Source organism: Bombyx mandarina, chromosome A1, assembly GCF_030267445.1.
Source record: "Bombyx mandarina strain Sakado chromosome A1, ASM3026744v2".
Lineage (NCBI taxonomy): Eukaryota > Metazoa > Arthropoda > Insecta > Lepidoptera > Bombycidae > Bombyx > Bombyx mandarina.
In genome coordinates, this window is record NC_143234.1 from 20,867,040 (window position 1) to 20,886,820 (window position 19,781).

A 19,781-nucleotide genomic window follows, 5' to 3' on the forward strand; every position below is an offset into this window, starting at 1 on the left:
TGCGTGTTGTCAATCACGCCCTCCCCCGTCTTACCCTGCCACATACCTCAGGAGGTGACTAGCGCTTCCGCGCGCACTTAAGTACTTATATATTCAAATAAAATGTGTATAACACGCACTAGGACTCGAAAATCTACTTCTCTTTGTGGGAGTCAGATTAGGATTCGATAACGATGTGAAGGGTAACACAACGGGTCAAATATTATTTGTTGAAGGTTGATGTTGAAGGTTCTGTAAAATAAAAACGACATAATATCATTGTAAGGCCGTGCATCATAAAGACATGAAATATATTAACATGAAACAAATAAACTGAAATAACTAACTTGGATCACACCAAAAAATCGGTGGTAGTTATGTTCCTTCTTTTTTTTATTGCTTTTTGATGGATGGACGAGCTCACAGGCCACCTGGTGTTAAGTGGTTACTGGAGCCCATAGACATCTACAACGTAAATGCGCCACCCACCTCGAGATATAAGTTCTAAGATCTCAGTACAGTTACAACGGCTACCCCACCCTTCGAACCGAAACGCATTACTGCTTCACGGCGGAAATAGGCGGGGTGGTGGTACCCACCCGTGCGGACTCCCAAGAGGTCCTACCACCAGTGATTACGCAAATTATAATTTTGCGGGTTTGATTTTTATTACACGATGTTATTCCTTCACCGTGGAAGTCAATCGTGAACATATGTTGAGTACGTATTTCATTAAAAAAATTGGTACCCGCCTGCGGGATTCGAACACCGGTGCATCGCTACATACGAATGCACCGGACGTCTTATCCTTTAGGCCACAACGACTTCTTCAAGTGTAATGAGATTTCCAGACTCGGAATGGCAGTTTTCTTCAGTTGAGTTTTTTTCTTCTTGAAATCTTTACTTCTGAAATGCTTTTCACAAATATATTTCTATTGATGCAATTTTTCAATTGACACAGACTAAGCGTTCTTTTCCTGTTACTTTAACCCATTGTTTACACCTAAAAAGTAGGTGAAGAGTTATTTTTATTTATAAATTACGTAAACTACTGCATTATAAGAATGTAAAGAAATAACTTTATACAATATCATGATATTGCTAAAATGATACCATTAATACGTATATTTTATGCACTTGTTCGACCAATGTAAGGAAATTTATAATGACAAAAGCAACTAATTGAGAAAGCATTGATTTTACTTTAAATTCAAATTCATATTCATTTATTTCAACTAAGATGTCAGTATGACACACTTGTTGAATGTCAAAATATAAATAACAATGTTAACTCTACCACCGGTTCCAAAAAAAGCCACAGTCCTGAGAAGAACCGGCGAAACAAAGTCACCGGGTTTTTTTTTTTTCTTTAAATATTTTCTTTTTTTAAATAAATAAAAATATTTACAATAAAGGAAAAAACAAGTCAAAAAATACAATTAAAAAAATATAATAATAATGAAAAATGAAAAGGCCATGAGCGAACGTGTCATTTTCACGTAGTGCCATCTAGTAAATCATCCTTAACTTTATAATATGCCTTGTTGCACAAACGTTCTTTGACAGTTTTCTTAAGTCTATGAACAGGTAGTAATTGAACGTTTAGTGGGATCTTGTTGAAAAGTTGTATACCCAGCCCCCTAAAAGAGTTGCTTATTTTCTTAATTCGAGCCGCCGGCAACGCAAGCCTATGTTTGTTCCTAGTGTTCACATTGTGCAAATCGCAGACTCTGGGAAATTCTTCAATGTTTTTACGCACGTATAATAAATTTTCAAAAATGTATTGGGATGCTAAAGTTAGAATTTTGATATCCTTAAACTTGTCCTTCAAGGATTTCCTCGGGTGCATATTGTAGACGCAGGAACGGAGGATATCCAAAGAGAATTCGTTTTACTTTATAATTTCGTATATTTTCGATTTTTTTTTACAAAAAAGGTGTATAAGTTCGTATACCCTCGATTTTACAAAAAGGCTGTTAGTTCGTTACGTTCGAAAGTTATGAATAAAACGAATTCTCTTTGGATATCCTCCGTTCCTGCGTCTACATTTGTTCCTACGAGACGTTCCTGATTAGAAGAATTGTCAACCAGCGAAGCGAATTATACGGCAGAATATTCGTCTGCGATCTGCATATATACGGGACTTGGATTTTTGACGACAAGATTACGAGACCTACAGCGAGACTACGAGACCTACGACACTCGACGGTCAGGATATCCTATCTTTTAACCATCCTTTACGCGAATTGTGTTAAAATTGTGTTTTGTGCTTACAGTTGCGTGATCGGCCGGCGCGGCCTACTCTTTGTGTCGGTTGGTGGTGTTTTTACAAGTAAGTGCATTTCGTTTTCTCATAAAACGCCACAATGACTGAGGAGACTTCTAAACTATTACCTGTTTCTCCTAGAAAAAAGTCGAAAGATGAATACCTTTCAGAATTAAAAAGACAAAGAGGTCATTTAAAAGAACGGTTAACTCAATTTAAAAAATATGTTGACTCTTTTCAAGATGCCACTTTATCTAAATTACAAGTAGCTGAAATGAAATTGCGATTACAAACCGCCAGCGAATATTTTACGAAATTAAATAATATTGCTAGTGAAATAGAAATAAATTGCCCTGAAGTAGATATTGTTAGTCATTTGGAATACTTTGAATCAATAGAATCATTATATTTTAGTACAACGGCATCAGCTTCATGTTTAATCGAAAGTTTTGAGACTAGTGATAGTTTAAACAATGGAAAGTGTAGTCATATTTTAAACGAAAATACAAAAACTTTAAATGTTAAACTACCTGAAATCAAGCTTCCTATTTTCGATGGATCATATGATCGCTGGTTGGAGTTTAAAAATTCCTATGAAACTATGATTCATAAACGGTCTGATCTTGACGCTATTCATAAGTTTCATTATTTGAGATCTTCACTTAGTGGCACAGCCTTACAGGTTATAAGTGCATTAGAGTTCACTGTCTCTAATTACACTCATGCATGGGAGCTCTTGGAGAATAGGTTTCATAATCACAGATTATTAGTACATAATCATATTAAATCGTTATTCAATATTCCATGTATAAAACAAGAATCGCCATTACAATTAAGAAAGTTAATTGATACAATTTTGAGGAATTTGCGTGCTCTAAAATCATTAGACGAACCTACCGAGTCATGGGACACATTAATCATATATTTAGTCGTAACGAAGTTAGATTCTGTTACTGATCGTGAGTGGGAGAACCACAAAGGTTCCCTTATGTCTCAGCCAAATAGATTGAAGCTAGAAGATCTTCTTACCTTACTGAGAAATAGGGCAGATATGTTAGAAATGATTAATGTCACTCATTCCAAGCCACAGTTTAGGTCCAATCAATCGAATACAAACGAAACTAAACATAACCAAGTTTATAGCTATGTATCTACCTCTAACAACACTAAATATTTCTCTAATAAAAATAAAAACATAGATAAAACAAAGCGCAACTGTGTTATGTGTAACAATAATCATAAGTTGTTTACATGCATTAAGTTTTTAAATTTATCAATTACGGATAGAATAAAATTAGTAAACGATTATAAGTTATGTGTCAATTGCTTGCGCCCAGGGCATTCAATTCAAGATTGTATATTCGGCCCTTGCCAGCAGTGCAAACGAAAACATAATAGTTTATTACATTTAGACGAACATAGCGAAAGTAGCAGCAATACGAATGTGTGCACTACGGCATGCGCTCCTACATTCTCGGCTATGCATTCAGCGGCTTACCGTGCCGATGCGATAAATAATACGGACGGTAGGAGCTCATATTTTAACCAAGTGCTACTTTCAACTGCTTTGGTTGAACTAGCGGATCAAAATAATCGATATCATGTCGCCCGTGCTCTGTTAGACAACGGCAGCCAGCATAGCTTAATATCGGAAAAATTAGCTAAACGATTAAATACGAATTTTACACAGTCCACTGTTCGAATAGCAGGTGTGGGTCAACATCTCACACATACGAATAAATCATGTGTTATTTCTATGCGTTCTAAAACAAGCAATTTTAATAAACGAATATCTTGTTTAGTTTTACCTCAAATAACCTCAAGTTTGCCTATGACAAACATTTCACTCGAACATTTAAATATCCCCGATAATATACAACTAGCAGATCCCACTTTCGATGTATCATCAGACATAGATTTATTACTCGGTGCTGATATATTTTGGGATCTTTTGGAACAGGGTAGGATCCGTTTACCTTCAGGTCCATTTTTATTAAATACGAAGTTAGGTTGGGTGGTTTCTGGTCCTATATTCTCTAACCATTCGAATATAAACGAAGTTCAATGTAATTTTAGTCATTCGTTAGATTTACAACTTCGTAAGTTCTGGGAAATAGAAGATTTATCTGTGTCAAAGAATATTTTGACACAAGACGAAAATAAATGCGAAGAATTATTTATTAATACGACAAAACGCGAAAAAGAAGGTAGATTTTCAGTTCGCATACCGCTACGGGAATCAGCTGATTTTCTAGGGGACTCCTATTCAGTAGCTAATAAACGTTTTTTAGCACTTGAAAGGAAACTTGAACGTTTGCCATTTCTTAGAGATATGTATAATAAATTTATGAAAGAATACGAAGTTCTCGGTCATATGACTCGCGAAGAAAAATATGATAGTCCAAATTTTTTCTTACCTCATCATGGAGTTTATAAAGAGAGTAGTACTACTACTAAACTTCGCGTGGTTTTTGACGGCAGTGCGAAGACTACGTCACAAAAATCATTAAACGACATTCAATTGCCAGGTCCTGCTCTTCAAAATGACATTTTTTCGATTCTGTTGCGTTTTAGACAGTATAGGTATGTAGCGTGCGCGGATGTTGAAAAGCTATTCAGGCAGGTTTTAATTTAACAAGACCAAAGATCACTTCAGTATATTCTATGGCGTGAAAAACCTACTGATGCATTAAGCGTTTATCAATTAAATACAGTTACTTACGGAACCGCCTCCGCACCCTACTTAAGCATGCGTTGCATTAGGCAATTGGCATTACAATGTGACGATGACGTCATCTCTCGTGTTATCAATGAGGATATGTTTGTCGACGACCTGATCACCGGGCATGACGACTATAACGTGCTTCTCGAAATTTGTGAAAAAACAATGCATATTTTGCAGTCTGGATGTTTTCCTTTACGCAAGTGGACCTTTAATTTTGATCCTATGCGAAATAACAAAGAAAGGTTTAATGACGGCTTAGCACAAAGTAAAACTCTCGGATTGGGTTGGTATAATGACAACGATCAACTTTATTTTACTTCACAAATTAACACTAACCTTAATACGTCAAATTTAACTAAACGAATGATGCTATCAGTGATCTCGCAAATTTACGACCCGTTAGGAATTCTAGCGCCAGCTGTAATAATACCTAAAATATTGTTGCAGAAATTATGGCTTTGTAAAATAGACTGGGATACTCCTGTATGACAAGAAATCGCCATGACTTGGAGTAATTTTATTAAAACATTAACTCATTTAAACGAATTGCGTATACCTCGGCAAATTAGAGGTTCAAACACCCAGTTTATAGAATTACACATATTTACGGATGCATCACAGAATGCATATGGAGCATGTGCATATATACGTACTTATAATTTGAATACAGAAATTACTGTTCGATTGCTATGTGCTAAAAGTAGGGTCGCACCTTTAAAAACAATAAGCATTCCACGACTTGAATTATGTGGTGCCCTACTGGGAGCTAGGCTTTATAAGAAAATAATTAATTCGCTAAAGTTATCATTTACTAACACTTGTTTTTGGACGGATTCGACTATCGTAATGGGCTGGATACGCATGTCACCTCATTTATTAAAAACCTTTGTTCAAAATCGTGTAACTGAATTAAACGAATTGACAGGCGACTCAGTATGGTTACATGTAAATAGCAAGAATAATCCTGCTGACCTGCTATCTCGAGGTTTAAACCTTGATTCACTAATTCACTGTCAATTATGGTGGACAGGACCCTCTTATTTACATGATCATAATTTTGTAAATAAAAATATTAATTGCGATCATATTAATTTAAATAACAATAATTTACCAGATTTACGAAAAACTATACAAACAAATACTACGACATTAATCGACTGTTTATTCGACTTCGAAAGATATTCGTCATTTCTTATACAGTAAAACGAATTTGGAATTCTCCTTTTGGATATCCTCCGTTCCTGCGTCTACACATATTATAAATAGCACGAATAGCTCTGTTCTGCAGTATGAAAATCGTTTCGACATCGGCAGCATTGCCCCATAGCAAAATGCCATAGGACATAACACTATGGAAATAACTAAAATAAACCAGACGTGCCGTATCTTCATTAGTATACGTTTCTATTTTTTTTTACCGCAAACGCTGCAGAACTAAGTCTACCCGCTAACTTGCATAATATGTGAGGACCCCACTGCAGCTTGGAGTCAACTGTTATACCAAGAAAAACTGTCAAATCCACAAGCTCCAGTGTCTCTCCACTTACAGTAATATCTGTCTACTTGTCTAACATTAGGTGTGGTAAATTTTATACATTTTGTTTTTTTGTTATTTAATAACAGATTATTAACACTAAACCGATGTACCACGCGCGAGATAGCATCATTCACATCGACATAATCTTCCAAATGTCGTTTAATTTTAAACAATAAGTATGTATTGTCAGCGAAACGAATTTTGAAGTCGTCGTGGCCTAAAGGATAACACGTCCGGTGCATTCGTATGTAGCGATGCACCGGTGTTCGAATCCCGCAGGCGGGTACCAATTTTTCTAATGAAATACGTACTTGACAAATGTTCACGATTGACTTGCACGGTGAAGGAATAACATCGTGTAATAAAAACCAAACCCGCAAAATTATAATTTGCGTAATCACTGGTGGTAGGACCTCTTGGGAGTCCGCACGGGTAGGTACCACCACCCCGCCTATTTCCGCCGTGAAGTAGTAATGCGTTTCGGTTCGAAGGGTGGGGTAGCCGTTGTAACTATACTGAGACCTTCTTAGAATTTATATTTCGAGGTGGGTGGCATATTTACGTTGTAGATGTCTATGGGCTCCAGTAACCACTTATCACCAGGTGGGCTGTGAGCTCGTCCACCCATCTAAGCAATAAAAAAAAAAGAATTATACATATAATTCCTTAAATCATTATCATCATCAACGTAGTCTGTAGATGTCCACTGCTAAACATAGCCTTCTCCAGTAATTTATATAACTGAAGATCGATGTAGATAAATCCGATTGATGGGTTATCTATATCACTAAGTAATGTTTTGTTAAAGTTTTTTTTTTGTTAAAATGCACTAAACCTTTAGGAATTTTACTAGAATTTACTTCTATAAATATCTAATTATGCAAATTGTTCTTCATCTAATGGAAATTTAGCTTATTTTGTTTTTTTTAAAACACTCGACGACAAACAGAAAACAACTTTCTTCCAAGTAAATGATCATTAATACTATTATGCAATTTGTACGCGAAAATATAACTTTAGAAAACTATAAGTTTTAAGATTTTCTCGTAATACTAATGAAGATTCTAAATATTTCTAACACGTAATGACTATCTCTATTATTTTACTAAACTTACTTGAACTACAGTTTGGACTCTGGGCTTGAAAATACTCTTTTTTTTTTTAATAATCCATATCTAAATGAAAAAAAAAACATTTTGAGACATACAGTTGCGTCGTTGTTACCCTAGAAAAAGAAAGTTCGGGTAGTTATGACAGATTGATGTTCGATTAGATTAGATAAAATTTACTTTATTTCGATTTCATTACAATCAAAGTCAGTGGCGACATAGATATGGCAATTTAACAATAACACAATGTAGCGGAGCTTTATCCTAATAACACTTTAATAGGAATGAACTCACTAAGTACTAAACAACAAAATAGGTTTATAGGTCTTACTTTCCTACTATTTATTATCTTTATGGTACTGAAAAATTACAGATGTTTACTACAATATTCTTAAAATCAAAAAGTTAAAAGTTATGATCAATAGAATTCTAGAACTGTCATTAAGTATTTCAGACTCATTATTAGTTAAACAAATTTTCGTAATATCCAGAATAGCATTTGGGGATAATATTTTTAATAAACGTATTTAATAAACGTATTTCAGTAATATTTAAACTATTATTTTATCGAGTTTTACGTATATTAATAAGTTGTTTTTGATTTTACAGCTATCCATTTTTATTTATTTATTTATTAAGTTGCACCAACAAAGTGATCATCGATACAAAACATTGAACAATTGACAAAAGTTCATGGCAGATGTCACCTCAATTATAGGTACAATCGACAGTGCATTAACAACAAAAATGAAAAAAAAATATATAACTAAGATTTGATTACATTTGATTGATTGCTTAAGATTAATTTATATTTAATTGGGAAATGATCTGAATTTTCACTCTCATAAGAATATTTTATATCGTAAGTCTCACTATTTTTAATAAATCGTATAGCTTTTAATCGGGTTGCTTTGCAGATATTTATATAAATATTAGCAAAGTTTGATACGTATTGACGGATCGATGTTTGGCGTGTGTAATCGGAATCTGTTTCTGGAATCGAGTTAATAAATTCTTTGATGTCAGAAATTAATACCTCATCTGATTTATGGTTACAAGTCATTCTTCTAAAATCAGTCTTCAAAACTCCATGTTCGTTAGTCTTACTTTTTATCGTACGAATCACACGATCAGATATATCCAACGTATTAAGAAAAAAAACTACAAACGCGGATAGGATTACTGTTAACAGTAAAATGGAAAGCGTTGTTACAATTTCTTGGGGCCAAAGCATTGGTATATTCTTCTCTTATCTCTTCGGTCGTTACATCAAACTTCGCGGCAATTACAACCCAAGCATCCATCTTAAGGTTACGATCTTTATACGCACTAGCTTCTATATTCCATAATTCTGGACATTCAAAATTTCTCGTATGAGTACTCAAAAGCTGCTACTAGCTACTTCAAATCAAAGCGGGATAAATCATTTGCAATATAGCCGGCTAGTCATTAAATACTTGCAACTATAATGAAACATATTGACAATAATGCAGCATTTGTTGCACTGTCTTGAGATATAAGGGTTTTCCATTAAAGACTTTACAACTTTTTTTCAAAATAAAATGAAATCCATTTGAGATATTTCAAAACTTTACTATGGGGTTGAAGTACATTCAAAACATTTATGAGTGGAACTCAACTTCGCTTATATGGCCACCGCAGGCACGTTTGCAACAGTTGATTCATTGGACCCAATTTTCTATGACTCGGCCACACATTTCGGCCAAAACGGCTGCTACTTCGCGTTCAATGTTGACTTTGAGCTCTTCCAACGTCGTCGGCTTATTAGCATAGACCAATGACTTGACGTAGCCCAAAGAAAAAAATCTAGAGGCGTTAAATCGCACGAACGAGGCGGCCAATCGACTGGTCCATTTCTTGCGCTCATCAAGCTTTTTCTTCAATAAATCGATTGCAACGTGTGCTGTGGCTTGTGGCGCCGTCCTGTTGAAACCACATGCTGTCCAAGTCCATACATTCCAATTCGGGCCAATCATAATCGATAATCATGGCGCGATAACGATCACCATTTACAGTAACGTGGCGACCACTATCGTCTACGAAAAAATATAGTCCTATGACGTCACCGGCATGCAAACCGCACCAAACAGTTATCTTTTGTGGATGAAGCGGTTTTTCATTAAGCACATGTGGATTTTCACCGCCCAATAATTTTGTTTATTGACAGACCCATTGAGCCAGAAATGAGCTTCGTCACTGAAGATGATTTTGCGATGAAATTGATCTTGGCGCATCTTTTCCAGAGCCCAATCGGTGAACGTACGTCGCTTCGAATGGTCCATCGGCTTCAACTCTTGAGTGAGCCTGATCTTGTATGGGTGTAAAGTAAGATCCTTACGCAAAATTCGCCATAAAGTGGTCTTGGCAATGCCCAACTCTTGAGAACCCCGTGGAATTGATTGATTTGGATCATTTGCTACGGACGTTTCAACGGCAGCGATATTTTCGACACTTCGACCAACCCGTCGTCTCAACTGGCACGGCAACATCACACAACGAATATGTAGACTCAAACTTTTTCACTAAACTTGTTACTGCCTGTCTACTAGGGCGAGAATTACGACCAAAAATCGGAGTTAACGCTCTTTAAGTAGCGGCCACCGACTCCGAATTTCTGTAGTAAATTTTTAAGATTTGCCGACGTTGTTCGTTCGTGTACTTCACAATGATCTAAAGGTTATGTTTACTGAATAAACTGACAGTGATAGTTCGATGTTAGTGAAAAGGTGCGTTCACAAACTAAATTCAAAATTGTCAAGTCCCTATTGGAAAACCCTTTATAAATAGACCAATTTCACTGGCAACCATCATAGCCAAGGTGTTCGACAGCATGCTTGACTCACATCTCAGTGGATACACTAAACTACATGATACATAGTTTGGATTTTGTGCTGGGCTATCTACTGAGAGAGCCATTTTTGCACTGAAGCATGCTGTCAAATACTACACCGATAGGAAAACACCAGTATATGCCTGTTTCCTGGACCTATCAAAAGCCTTTGACCTTTTTTCCTATAATATCTTGTGGAAAGCTACTGGGAGAGGGTGTACCTCCTTCATTAGTAAATATATTATCTCTGTGGTATGAGAAGCAGAGGAACTTTGTACGGTAGTCCAACGTACTGTCACACATAAACACATTTGTTTATAACAAAAAGTAATAAAAACATATGTAGATTTTTTTAAATTGGACGTATTGCTATTTTTATCTTAGTCGAAATTATGAAACGAAACGTTTTGACAGTCCGTTTGTCAATAAGCAGTGATCAGTTTCTTTTGTTTGTTTTTCTATTGTTTACCTACTATATTATATGATGACTTGCCTCCAAACCGCTTTAAAACTTTCGTTTATAATTATAAGTGTGTTTACAATTATTATTAAAGAGCTTCAGTGAAATAAAATGAATTCTGTAAGTATCTATGAACTACATTGATAATAATAATTTTACTTTGAAGTCTTTGAGTTCAAGTTTAGAAAATATATCTTTTTCAGTCAAGAAAGGCAGCACCCATGACAAAAGATGAAACGATGATTCTAGCAGAACTTGTGGCGGCGAAAAAACATATCAATAATAAGGCAACAAATGCCACAAACAATAAATTGAAGGAGCAGGATTGGCAAACCCTTGTAAATGATTTTAATTCGTCCATTCGTCGTTTCCCACGAACTCCATCGCAGCTTCGACTAAAATGGGAAAACTTAAAGAACACTACGGCAATATAAGAAACAACCTTAGTAAGGTTAGTATAATTAGTTGATTGTTTCTCTAATGACACATTGATAAACATGATTTTTTCTTCAGGTTGCCGTAGTATTTGAAATAATTATGCTCTTTGTTACAGGCTGGAGGTGGTAAGGATTGCAGATGAAATTTTTGATAAAGCATGCACATTGTTGTAGGTCACATATATTTTTAACACTTTTACAGCCAAGCGGAAACAAGATGGAAGAAAAGAAATGCAAGGCTAGCATAAGGACAATGCATTAGCAGAATATCTAATAGCAAAAAAGAGACTTGACTTGGAAATTGAAAAAAAGGAGATTGTTGTAGCAAAACTTAAGTTAGATTTAGATAATGCTAGATTAAAAATAAAAAAACTAAAGGAATATTAAATTTCATAAATTAAGTAGGCAATAATAATTTTATGTTAGATAGTTTTTTAAGTATATGTACAAATTCTAAATTAAATATCTTGCATGTACTAACTACTATGTAATTATCATTTTAGAAAATAAAAAATAGTCAAATTATCTTTGGAGTTTATTTTATAAATTATCTTTGGAAGCAATTATTTATAAGTAGTTGTATTTCAGATGTAAGTTCTGGAAAATTGTTACGAACAATTATATTATTTTCCTGTAATGTATCTGCGACTGAAATTTCTGATTCTAACTCTTCTAAATTCATATTCCTGACGATATTATGCAGTATGGCAGCTATAATAACAGCTTGCATATTTTCTAGTTTTAATCTACTTTTCAATGATAATACAGGGAGTCTTCTTTTACAAACACCAATGCATCTGAAAATTATACATTATTCGCTTACATTATTTTACAATACAGTCTAACAAACTCTTAACTAAAAAAAAGATTACCTCTATAGTATTTCTTGTTTTAATATGTGATTCATTATAAATCGTTTCGATTGAGTATGTGGGTTAATTAATCATGTTAAAGATAAAGTTGTGGGGATAGCCTCTATCGGCAAGCAAATAGCAATTTCCAAGTCCACCTTGTTATCAATGTTCTCTTGATATGTGGATGATTTATTATAGTAGTGTCATATTAACATAATCATAAATTCATATAAACACCTAAATAAGGAATACCTTTTCAATCGGAATGGTTAATTATAGTTGCATCATGAGTAGACCCAGGCCACCAAGCAACAACATTTTGAAACATCAATGATGCATTGCACACAAATTACACATTCAAAATACTCTTTTTCTATTTCTAAATTCCTCTCCTATATTTGAATCTGTAACACAAATATAAAATGTAGAGGTATCAGTGTGTATATAATAAGAATGAAGGTAAATAACCTACCAGGTTATTGTATTAGTATATGAATGTCATTTAAGGCACCATGAGAATCCAGCAGTATTATAGAATTCCTGTTGAGTGTGATTTTGTAACACAACAAAAATTGGGTATAATTTTGCTATTGCTATAAACAAATATAAGTTGTAATAACGAGTACTTTTATGGTTAACATTTATCTTACCTTTTTGACGTTACACTCAAATATGATCTTATTAGTCAATTCATTCACAACACCTTTGCTCAGAAATCTATAGTCAAATTCGTAATTATTGATCTTCGCCATGTAATTCAGACGATCTTTATTTTCCTAACCATATGATATCGGCCTCACTATCACTATCTGCATCACAATCCATTATCATTTGAAATAATTCCATATCACTATCATCACTGCTACAATATGCCATTATGAAGAGAAACAATTATTAAATTATAGCGATTTACTTTCGAAAGATAAACATGTAACCGGCCGATTTTGACAGATAAGCGAATGCCCTTACTAGAGATAGCGCCGCCTACCGGAGAGTTACTCAAAACTCATATTGAAACGGAAGTAAGCACGATTTGTATGAGCGTTCTATCTTTAGTAGGCTATCAGTCCTCCCGACGATGGATGGATAAATCCGATAGGAACTGCTGTCCGTCGATAGGTTATTGGAACGTAAGTAAGGACAAAAGGATAGATTTGTCTATCTTTAGTAACCGAAACTAGGGATAGATAGGTTATTGTATACGGCCGTTAAAGAAGGCATTAAAATTTAAAGTCTGTTTCTGCAACTGAGTGTCAGTGGATTTAGTGGATTTAATGGGCTCAGTGGACTCAGGGGAGTCAGTGAACTCAGTGGACTCAGGATACATGTTTGATTTCTTATTATTAGGTGACTCTATGGTCTTAGTAAGAGCAGCGTCGAATTTGTTAATATTGTGGTGCCTCGCACGACACCGATACGGGCCACCTATTCGTTTTTTGGTTTACCGTTTTCATGTACGTTGTCATTGTTTCCATGTTCGATGTAATTGTTCTCGTAATCGTTTGTGTTATTTTCGTATTCGCATTTATCAACAAAGTTTACGCGTTGTGGTCTGAAACCGGAAGAACATGGATTTTCGAATTCACGAGCACGATTTTTAAATTCTCTCTTTTTGCAATTTTCAACAGAGTGTCCGGAGGATTTACAGTATTGGCAAAAGCTATTGTAAAAATTATTATTTCGGTTAAAATTATTAAGATTAGGACGATAGGTCTGTGGACGATAGAGAGTTTGATTAAAATTATCAATTCTGTTAGATTTAGAAAACCTATTTTCCGTATTTACAGGGCGTTTGTTGAACATGCTTTGTTTAATGCGGTCTTCGGAAATCGCAATATTAATAGCTTCATTAAGAGTTTTGGGAGACCTGCATCTCACAATTGCAGATAACCGCGGATGTAATCCGATAGTAAAATGATGCAGTGCGAGGTCCTCCATTGCCGCTGTACGGCCTGGTAGTTCCTTACTTTTGCAATTTGATAGCGAAATTTCGGTGAGTAATTGTTAGAGGCTATAACGTGTCTGTGTTTAAGGGTGTCCCTGGTATGCTGATGTTACATGAGGCCCAGTCGCGTCACTCCCCAAAAGGTGGTCTATGGGTCGAGAGACACGGGGCCGAGTCGCACCACTTCTAGACACGTCACCACCGGTAGACAACCGGTGAACAGGAGACTCTGTGAGGAGGATCTCAGGGCGCCACCACTTACCGCTCTGGAAGACTCACGCCAATAAATAAAAATAATTACAATATAACACTTGTGTTTAGTCGATACAAATAACACAGTTACAATGGTTATAATAATTTACAAAGATTAAATTAGCGGTTAGGTACAATGTTACATGTGTGTCGGTAGGTATACCGAACACACGAGAAAGTTATCAACGAAATTAGTTTAAATTAAATTACTAGAAACAATGACGGCTTCACCAATTTAACAAAAAGACGATGAAACTTCCCAGCAACTGGGGTTGCTGGATCCGAGCAAGGCTGTGTATGCAGGTGTGTTCTTGGTCTACCGTAGTCAAGTACTCTTTCTTGGATCGCCTAGCCAGAGCACCTCGCTTCCGGCAGCGTCCACGCAGAAAGGTACTGCGGGATCTCGAAGGTGATCTAAAGGTCACACTCCGCACCCTAACTGATTGTACATATAATGTACCAGTTATTAGGACCCTGGTTTAAGAAAAGACACCAAGGAACTATTTAACTGACTCAGGTAAATGCGTAAGAAAACTTTCACTGCAGCTCGAGAGATGTTGATCGAAAAAGGACCCGGACAAAGTGACTTGTCCTTTTATATTAATAGTCTGACGGTTCTTGAAGTTTCTGCCTAATAGTGCGGGGCTAATCTCACCTTCGAACTGTTATAAATGGTTCCCGTATACAATAGTGCTAAGGAACCCCATTACAAATCACAAAGTCAGCAGTTTGATCATCTCTTTATATTTACTCGTATAATTTAAATCAGTTTGAAACCATCATCCGCGCGCGTGACACTTGCCCTAAATTGAGCCCAATTTATTGTAATTTAATTAAATAAATCTATTCTTTCTTAATTTCATTTTTTAAAAAGGCCTTCGGCCAAATCCCTATAACAATTTGGTGGCAGCGGTGGGATACCGAAGGTTAAGGTATCCCTGGGACGTCTCCGTCCGGGCTCATTAATTAGTGAAAAACTAAAAGTGAAAACTAAAGTGACCTTGCCGCGAGTGTCAAGAAGTGCATCAAACTCATATCCATCTCAATTCCAATAATTAAGAAGAATTTCGTGCTCAAATACGCCGCATTATCCTGGCGAACACTTAGTCTCGACCCTGAAAAAATAAAATATACCAGTTTCCTGAAAAACGTATTATTTAAAAACGAAAGTAGCTTGCTTTCGTCTTGTTACGCGTTACGCTCCTGAAAAGAAAAATAATTATCAAACTTACCTGCTGTTCCTGTGGAAAATCTGCGAGTCCTAAGGCGTGTGGCGTTTCCTGAAAGAAAACAAGGTGAACCAGTCATGTTCCTGTACCTCTGTTGCTGCGTGATCCTGTAAGCGAATTTATTTATCAATTTACTCCATAGTGAAAGTGCATATCAATATTAGCTGAAAATAATCGAGTGCGTAATTAAAGTGAATCATCGTGACTGAAAATCCGTGTTTGACGAATTGAAGAATTAGAAATAATATAAAAAAAAATAATTTTAATAATATTAATCATAAGTTGCCAATATTGTTTTTAACATTATATTCTCACGGGTCAATTCTTAGAATTATACTTGTCACTCACCACACCTGCATTAACTACTCAACGCTATCTGTGTATCAAGTTACTTAGGTGGCTGCCTATTACACCGTATAGTATCATTGTTCACTATATTTTATTCTATTTCATTTGTGTGTATTAATTACTTTTAGCTATGTCTCAAAAAGAGTCTCAATTTAAACTAGAAAAAACCGATAACGTAACGATTGCTATATTATTTAAATTTATTAAACCATTTGACGGAACACGCGAGAAATTAAATTCGTTTCTTTCTAACTGTCGTAATGCCATTGAATTAGCGTCAGAACCACAACAAGAAATTCTTTTTAAATTTATATTATCACAACTAGAGGGAAAAGCCGCAATAGCTTGTTCAATAAAAGAATTCAGTAGTTGGGACCAGTTATGTGATTTTCTAAAGACACAATTTGGGGAAAGAAAGCATTACGCCCATTTGTTAACCGATTTGCAAGAATGCCGTCAAGGTAGTATTAGTGAACTCGTCAGCCAATTTGCTCTACGCCTAGAAACTTGCCTCTCAAAATTATTAACAGAAGTAACCTTATCCAATAAAAAGAAGTCTGAGCTTAGCGGCCGCGTAGCAGCCATGGAAGACTTAGCTCTTCATACATTTTTACTCGGCCTTAATCCTGAAATTTCTAATTTAGTCAGAGGTAAAAATCCATTAAACCTCAACGAAGCTATTAATTTAGCAATTGCCGAGGAGAAAATATTAAATTTATTTAACAAACGTAACCCTTCCATACCACAACGCCAGTCCCCAAAACCCTTCCAAATCTCCAAACCTCCCAACTTCAACGGAAATCCTAGGCCTCAACCTCAAATACAGAGACCTTACAATCAAAGCAACCAAGGTCTGTACTGTCGTTACTGCAAAACCCAAGGCCACACAATCGACACCTGTAAAAATCGTGAATACAATAATAATCGATTCAAAATACCTCAACCCTATTTTCAACAACGTCCAATTCAAGAAAACATTAAACCTAATCCTGCTCGCGTAAACTGTTTAGTTGACGAAAATTATACCTACGATGATTTCGAGCCGCAACCATCATCTAGCACAGATTATGCACAAGATAATCTTAATCAGAATTTAAACGAATAAGGGACTCACGAAGGTGTCTCGTGAGGCCCAAACCGCAACTTCAAGCTAACTGTAACGATAAAGACACCTTTTCTATATCCAAGGACCACATGGGTAACCAGCCCCAAACAAGTGTCCATAATTCAATTCCCAAGGACCACACGGGTAACCAGCCCCAAACAAGTGTCCGTAATTCAATTTCCAAAGACCACACGGGTAACCAGCCCCAAGCAAGTGTCTACATTCATCCAATATCAAAACACAAACGCAATATCATTGAAAATACAATTACAAAACAAAACGAAAGTAAAATTTATGAACTATCTTGTATTTCTAGTAAAATATCCTTACCCCATGTACTTGTTTCGACATCTATATCCTTCAAGCCGCTTACTTTCCTTGTTGACACTGGATCCTCCGTATGCCTCATAAAAAAAACATCTATTCAATCATTTTCACACATAAATCTCATAAATAATATAATTAAATTAAAAGGTATAGATAGTACGGAAGACCCCGTACCTACTTTGGGTAGTTTTGATCTTAAACTTATATTTGGAAAAGAATCAATTCCTTTCACTTTTCACGTAATAGACAAAATAGATTTACCCTATGACGGAATAATAGGCACAGATTTACTCACCCGTTTTCAGTGCTCTATAGATTACAATTGCCAAATTCTCTACTTAAATAAAAATAAAATTAAACTCAATTTCACGGATCCCACTTACCAAATTCCGCCTCGCTCAGAGGTAACTGTTGAGTGCTCAGTTACAAATCCTGAGCTAAGAGAAAGTCTCATTCTTGATCAACACGTAAGTGATACACTTTATATTGCTAATTGCTTAGTGAAGGTAAAAAATAATAATCGCGTAAATCTTACTGTCTTAAATACCTCTGAAAAACCTGCTATTATAAATTCTAAACTTCAACTTACTCTACTTCCAGTTGACTATGAACTCTGGAAGTCGCAAATCACAACTAAAACCTGCTTAGATAGAACTAATGATGTCCTTAAATCATTACGCGTATCACATTTAAATAGCGAAGAAAGTGAAGCCCTTTACGATATGTGCTCTAAATATTCTGATATATTTCACCTCCCTGATGACTTACTCACCTCGACTGACGCCATCCAACATGAGATTAGAACTTCTTCCGATCAACCTATTAATGTCAAATCCTATCGATTTCCTGAGATTCATAAACAAGAAGTAAACTCACAAATACAAAAAATGCTCGACCAAAAAATCATACAACCTTCTCTATCTCCTTGGTCCTCGCCTATATGGATTGTCCCAAAAAAGACCGATGCCTCTGGTCAAAAGAAATGGCGGATTGTAATTGATTATAGGAAACTTAACGATATTACTATTGGTGAAACTTACCCCATACCTAACATTGTCGAAATTCTTGACCAATTAGGAAACTCAAAATACTTCACAACATTAGATCTCGCTTCTGGCTTTCATCAGATAACAATGACTCAAAAAGACGCTTGCAAAACCGCGTTTAGTGTCCCTCAAGGACACTTTGAATATACAAGGATGCCCTTTGGCCTAAAAAATGCCCCATCAACTTTTCAGCGCTTAATGAACAATGTGCTCACTGGCCTACAAGGTGAGCGCTGTTTTGTGTATTTAGACGATATTGTGTCTTATTCTCATGACCTTAAAACTCACATTGAAAACCTCGGTGCAATATTCGATAGACTACGTAAATTTAACCTAAAATTGCAGCCAGACAAATGTGAATTTCTACGAAAAGAAGTCGGCTACCTAGGTCATATAATTAGCGAGGAAGGGCTAAAACCAGACCCTAATAAAATAAAATCCCTTAAAGAGTTTCCAATCCCAAAATCCCCCAAGGATATTAAATCCTTTTTAGGATTAATATCATACTATAGACGCTTTATCCCAGAGTTCTCCAAACTATCAAAACCACTCACATCCCTCTTGAAAAAGGATGCATCTTTTCTTTGGACTAACGAGCAACAATTAGCTTTCGAAACGCTCAAAGATAAACTCATTACCTCTCCTGTATTAATATACCCAGATTTTACTAAACCATTCAACCTTACTTGCGATGCATCGAACTATGCAATATCAGCTATCCTTTCGCAAGGTCCTATAGGTAAAGACCGCCCTGTAGCCTATGCATCCAGAACACTAAATAAATGTGAAATTAACTATAGCACAACCGAAAAGGAGTTGCTAGCTATAGTTTGGGGCTGCAATTCTTTTAGACCGTATTTATTTGGTCGTAAGTTCATCATAGTAACAGATCATCGTCCACTAAAATGGCTATTTAACCATACTGATCCAAGTAGCAAACTACAACGTTGGCGTCTCCAACTACAAGAATTTGAATACGAAATTATATATAGAAAAGGCAAATTAAATTCAGCAGCTGACGCTCTATCTCGTTATCCCGTTAATCCTGTCTATACCGAAAATCCTGAAAACTTAAATGAAAATGAACTGATTGATCTGGGTCCATTAGACATCAGTCCCTTTAATGCCGAAGTCCCTGATTTTACGCCTCTAAGTCCAAGTCCTAACAATTTACCTGATACTCTGCTCCAACCAGAAATTGTACCTGAAATCACTGATCAAAATCCAATAATAGAAAATGAACCCCAACCTTCTAGTAGTCAAGCTCCTATTCTACAACAACCTAATACTTTAATAAGCCCCCATAACTTA

The 19,781-nt window shown here is 35.8% G+C and overlaps 1 protein-coding gene and 2 long non-coding RNA genes across 3 annotated transcripts; 2 read left to right on the top strand and 1 right to left on the bottom strand.

Moving 5' to 3' along the window:
• Window positions 1-10,928: 10,928 nt before the first annotated feature.
• On the top strand, window positions 10,929-11,889 carry LOC149499628 (uncharacterized). The gene is made up of 2 exons (XR_016325611.1): window positions 10,929-11,378; window positions 11,481-11,889. It is a non-coding gene; the product is annotated as an uncharacterized LOC149499628 (long non-coding RNA).
• Window positions 11,887-13,646, bottom strand: LOC149499629 (uncharacterized). Its single transcript, XR_016325610.1, has 2 exons — window positions 12,471-13,646; window positions 11,887-12,161 (listed from the first exon to the last, which is right to left on the bottom strand). It is a non-coding gene; the product is annotated as an uncharacterized LOC149499629 (long non-coding RNA).
• Window positions 13,647-15,909: 2,263 nt separating this feature from the next.
• Window positions 15,910-17,097, top strand: LOC149499630 (uncharacterized). The gene has a single exon (XM_089739731.1). It carries the CDS (start codon window positions 16,123-16,125, stop codon window positions 17,095-17,097), a length of 975 nt encoding a protein of 324 aa, XP_089595857.1. The 5' UTR covers window positions 15,910-16,122.
• The last annotated feature ends 2,684 nt before the right edge of the window (window positions 17,098-19,781 follow it).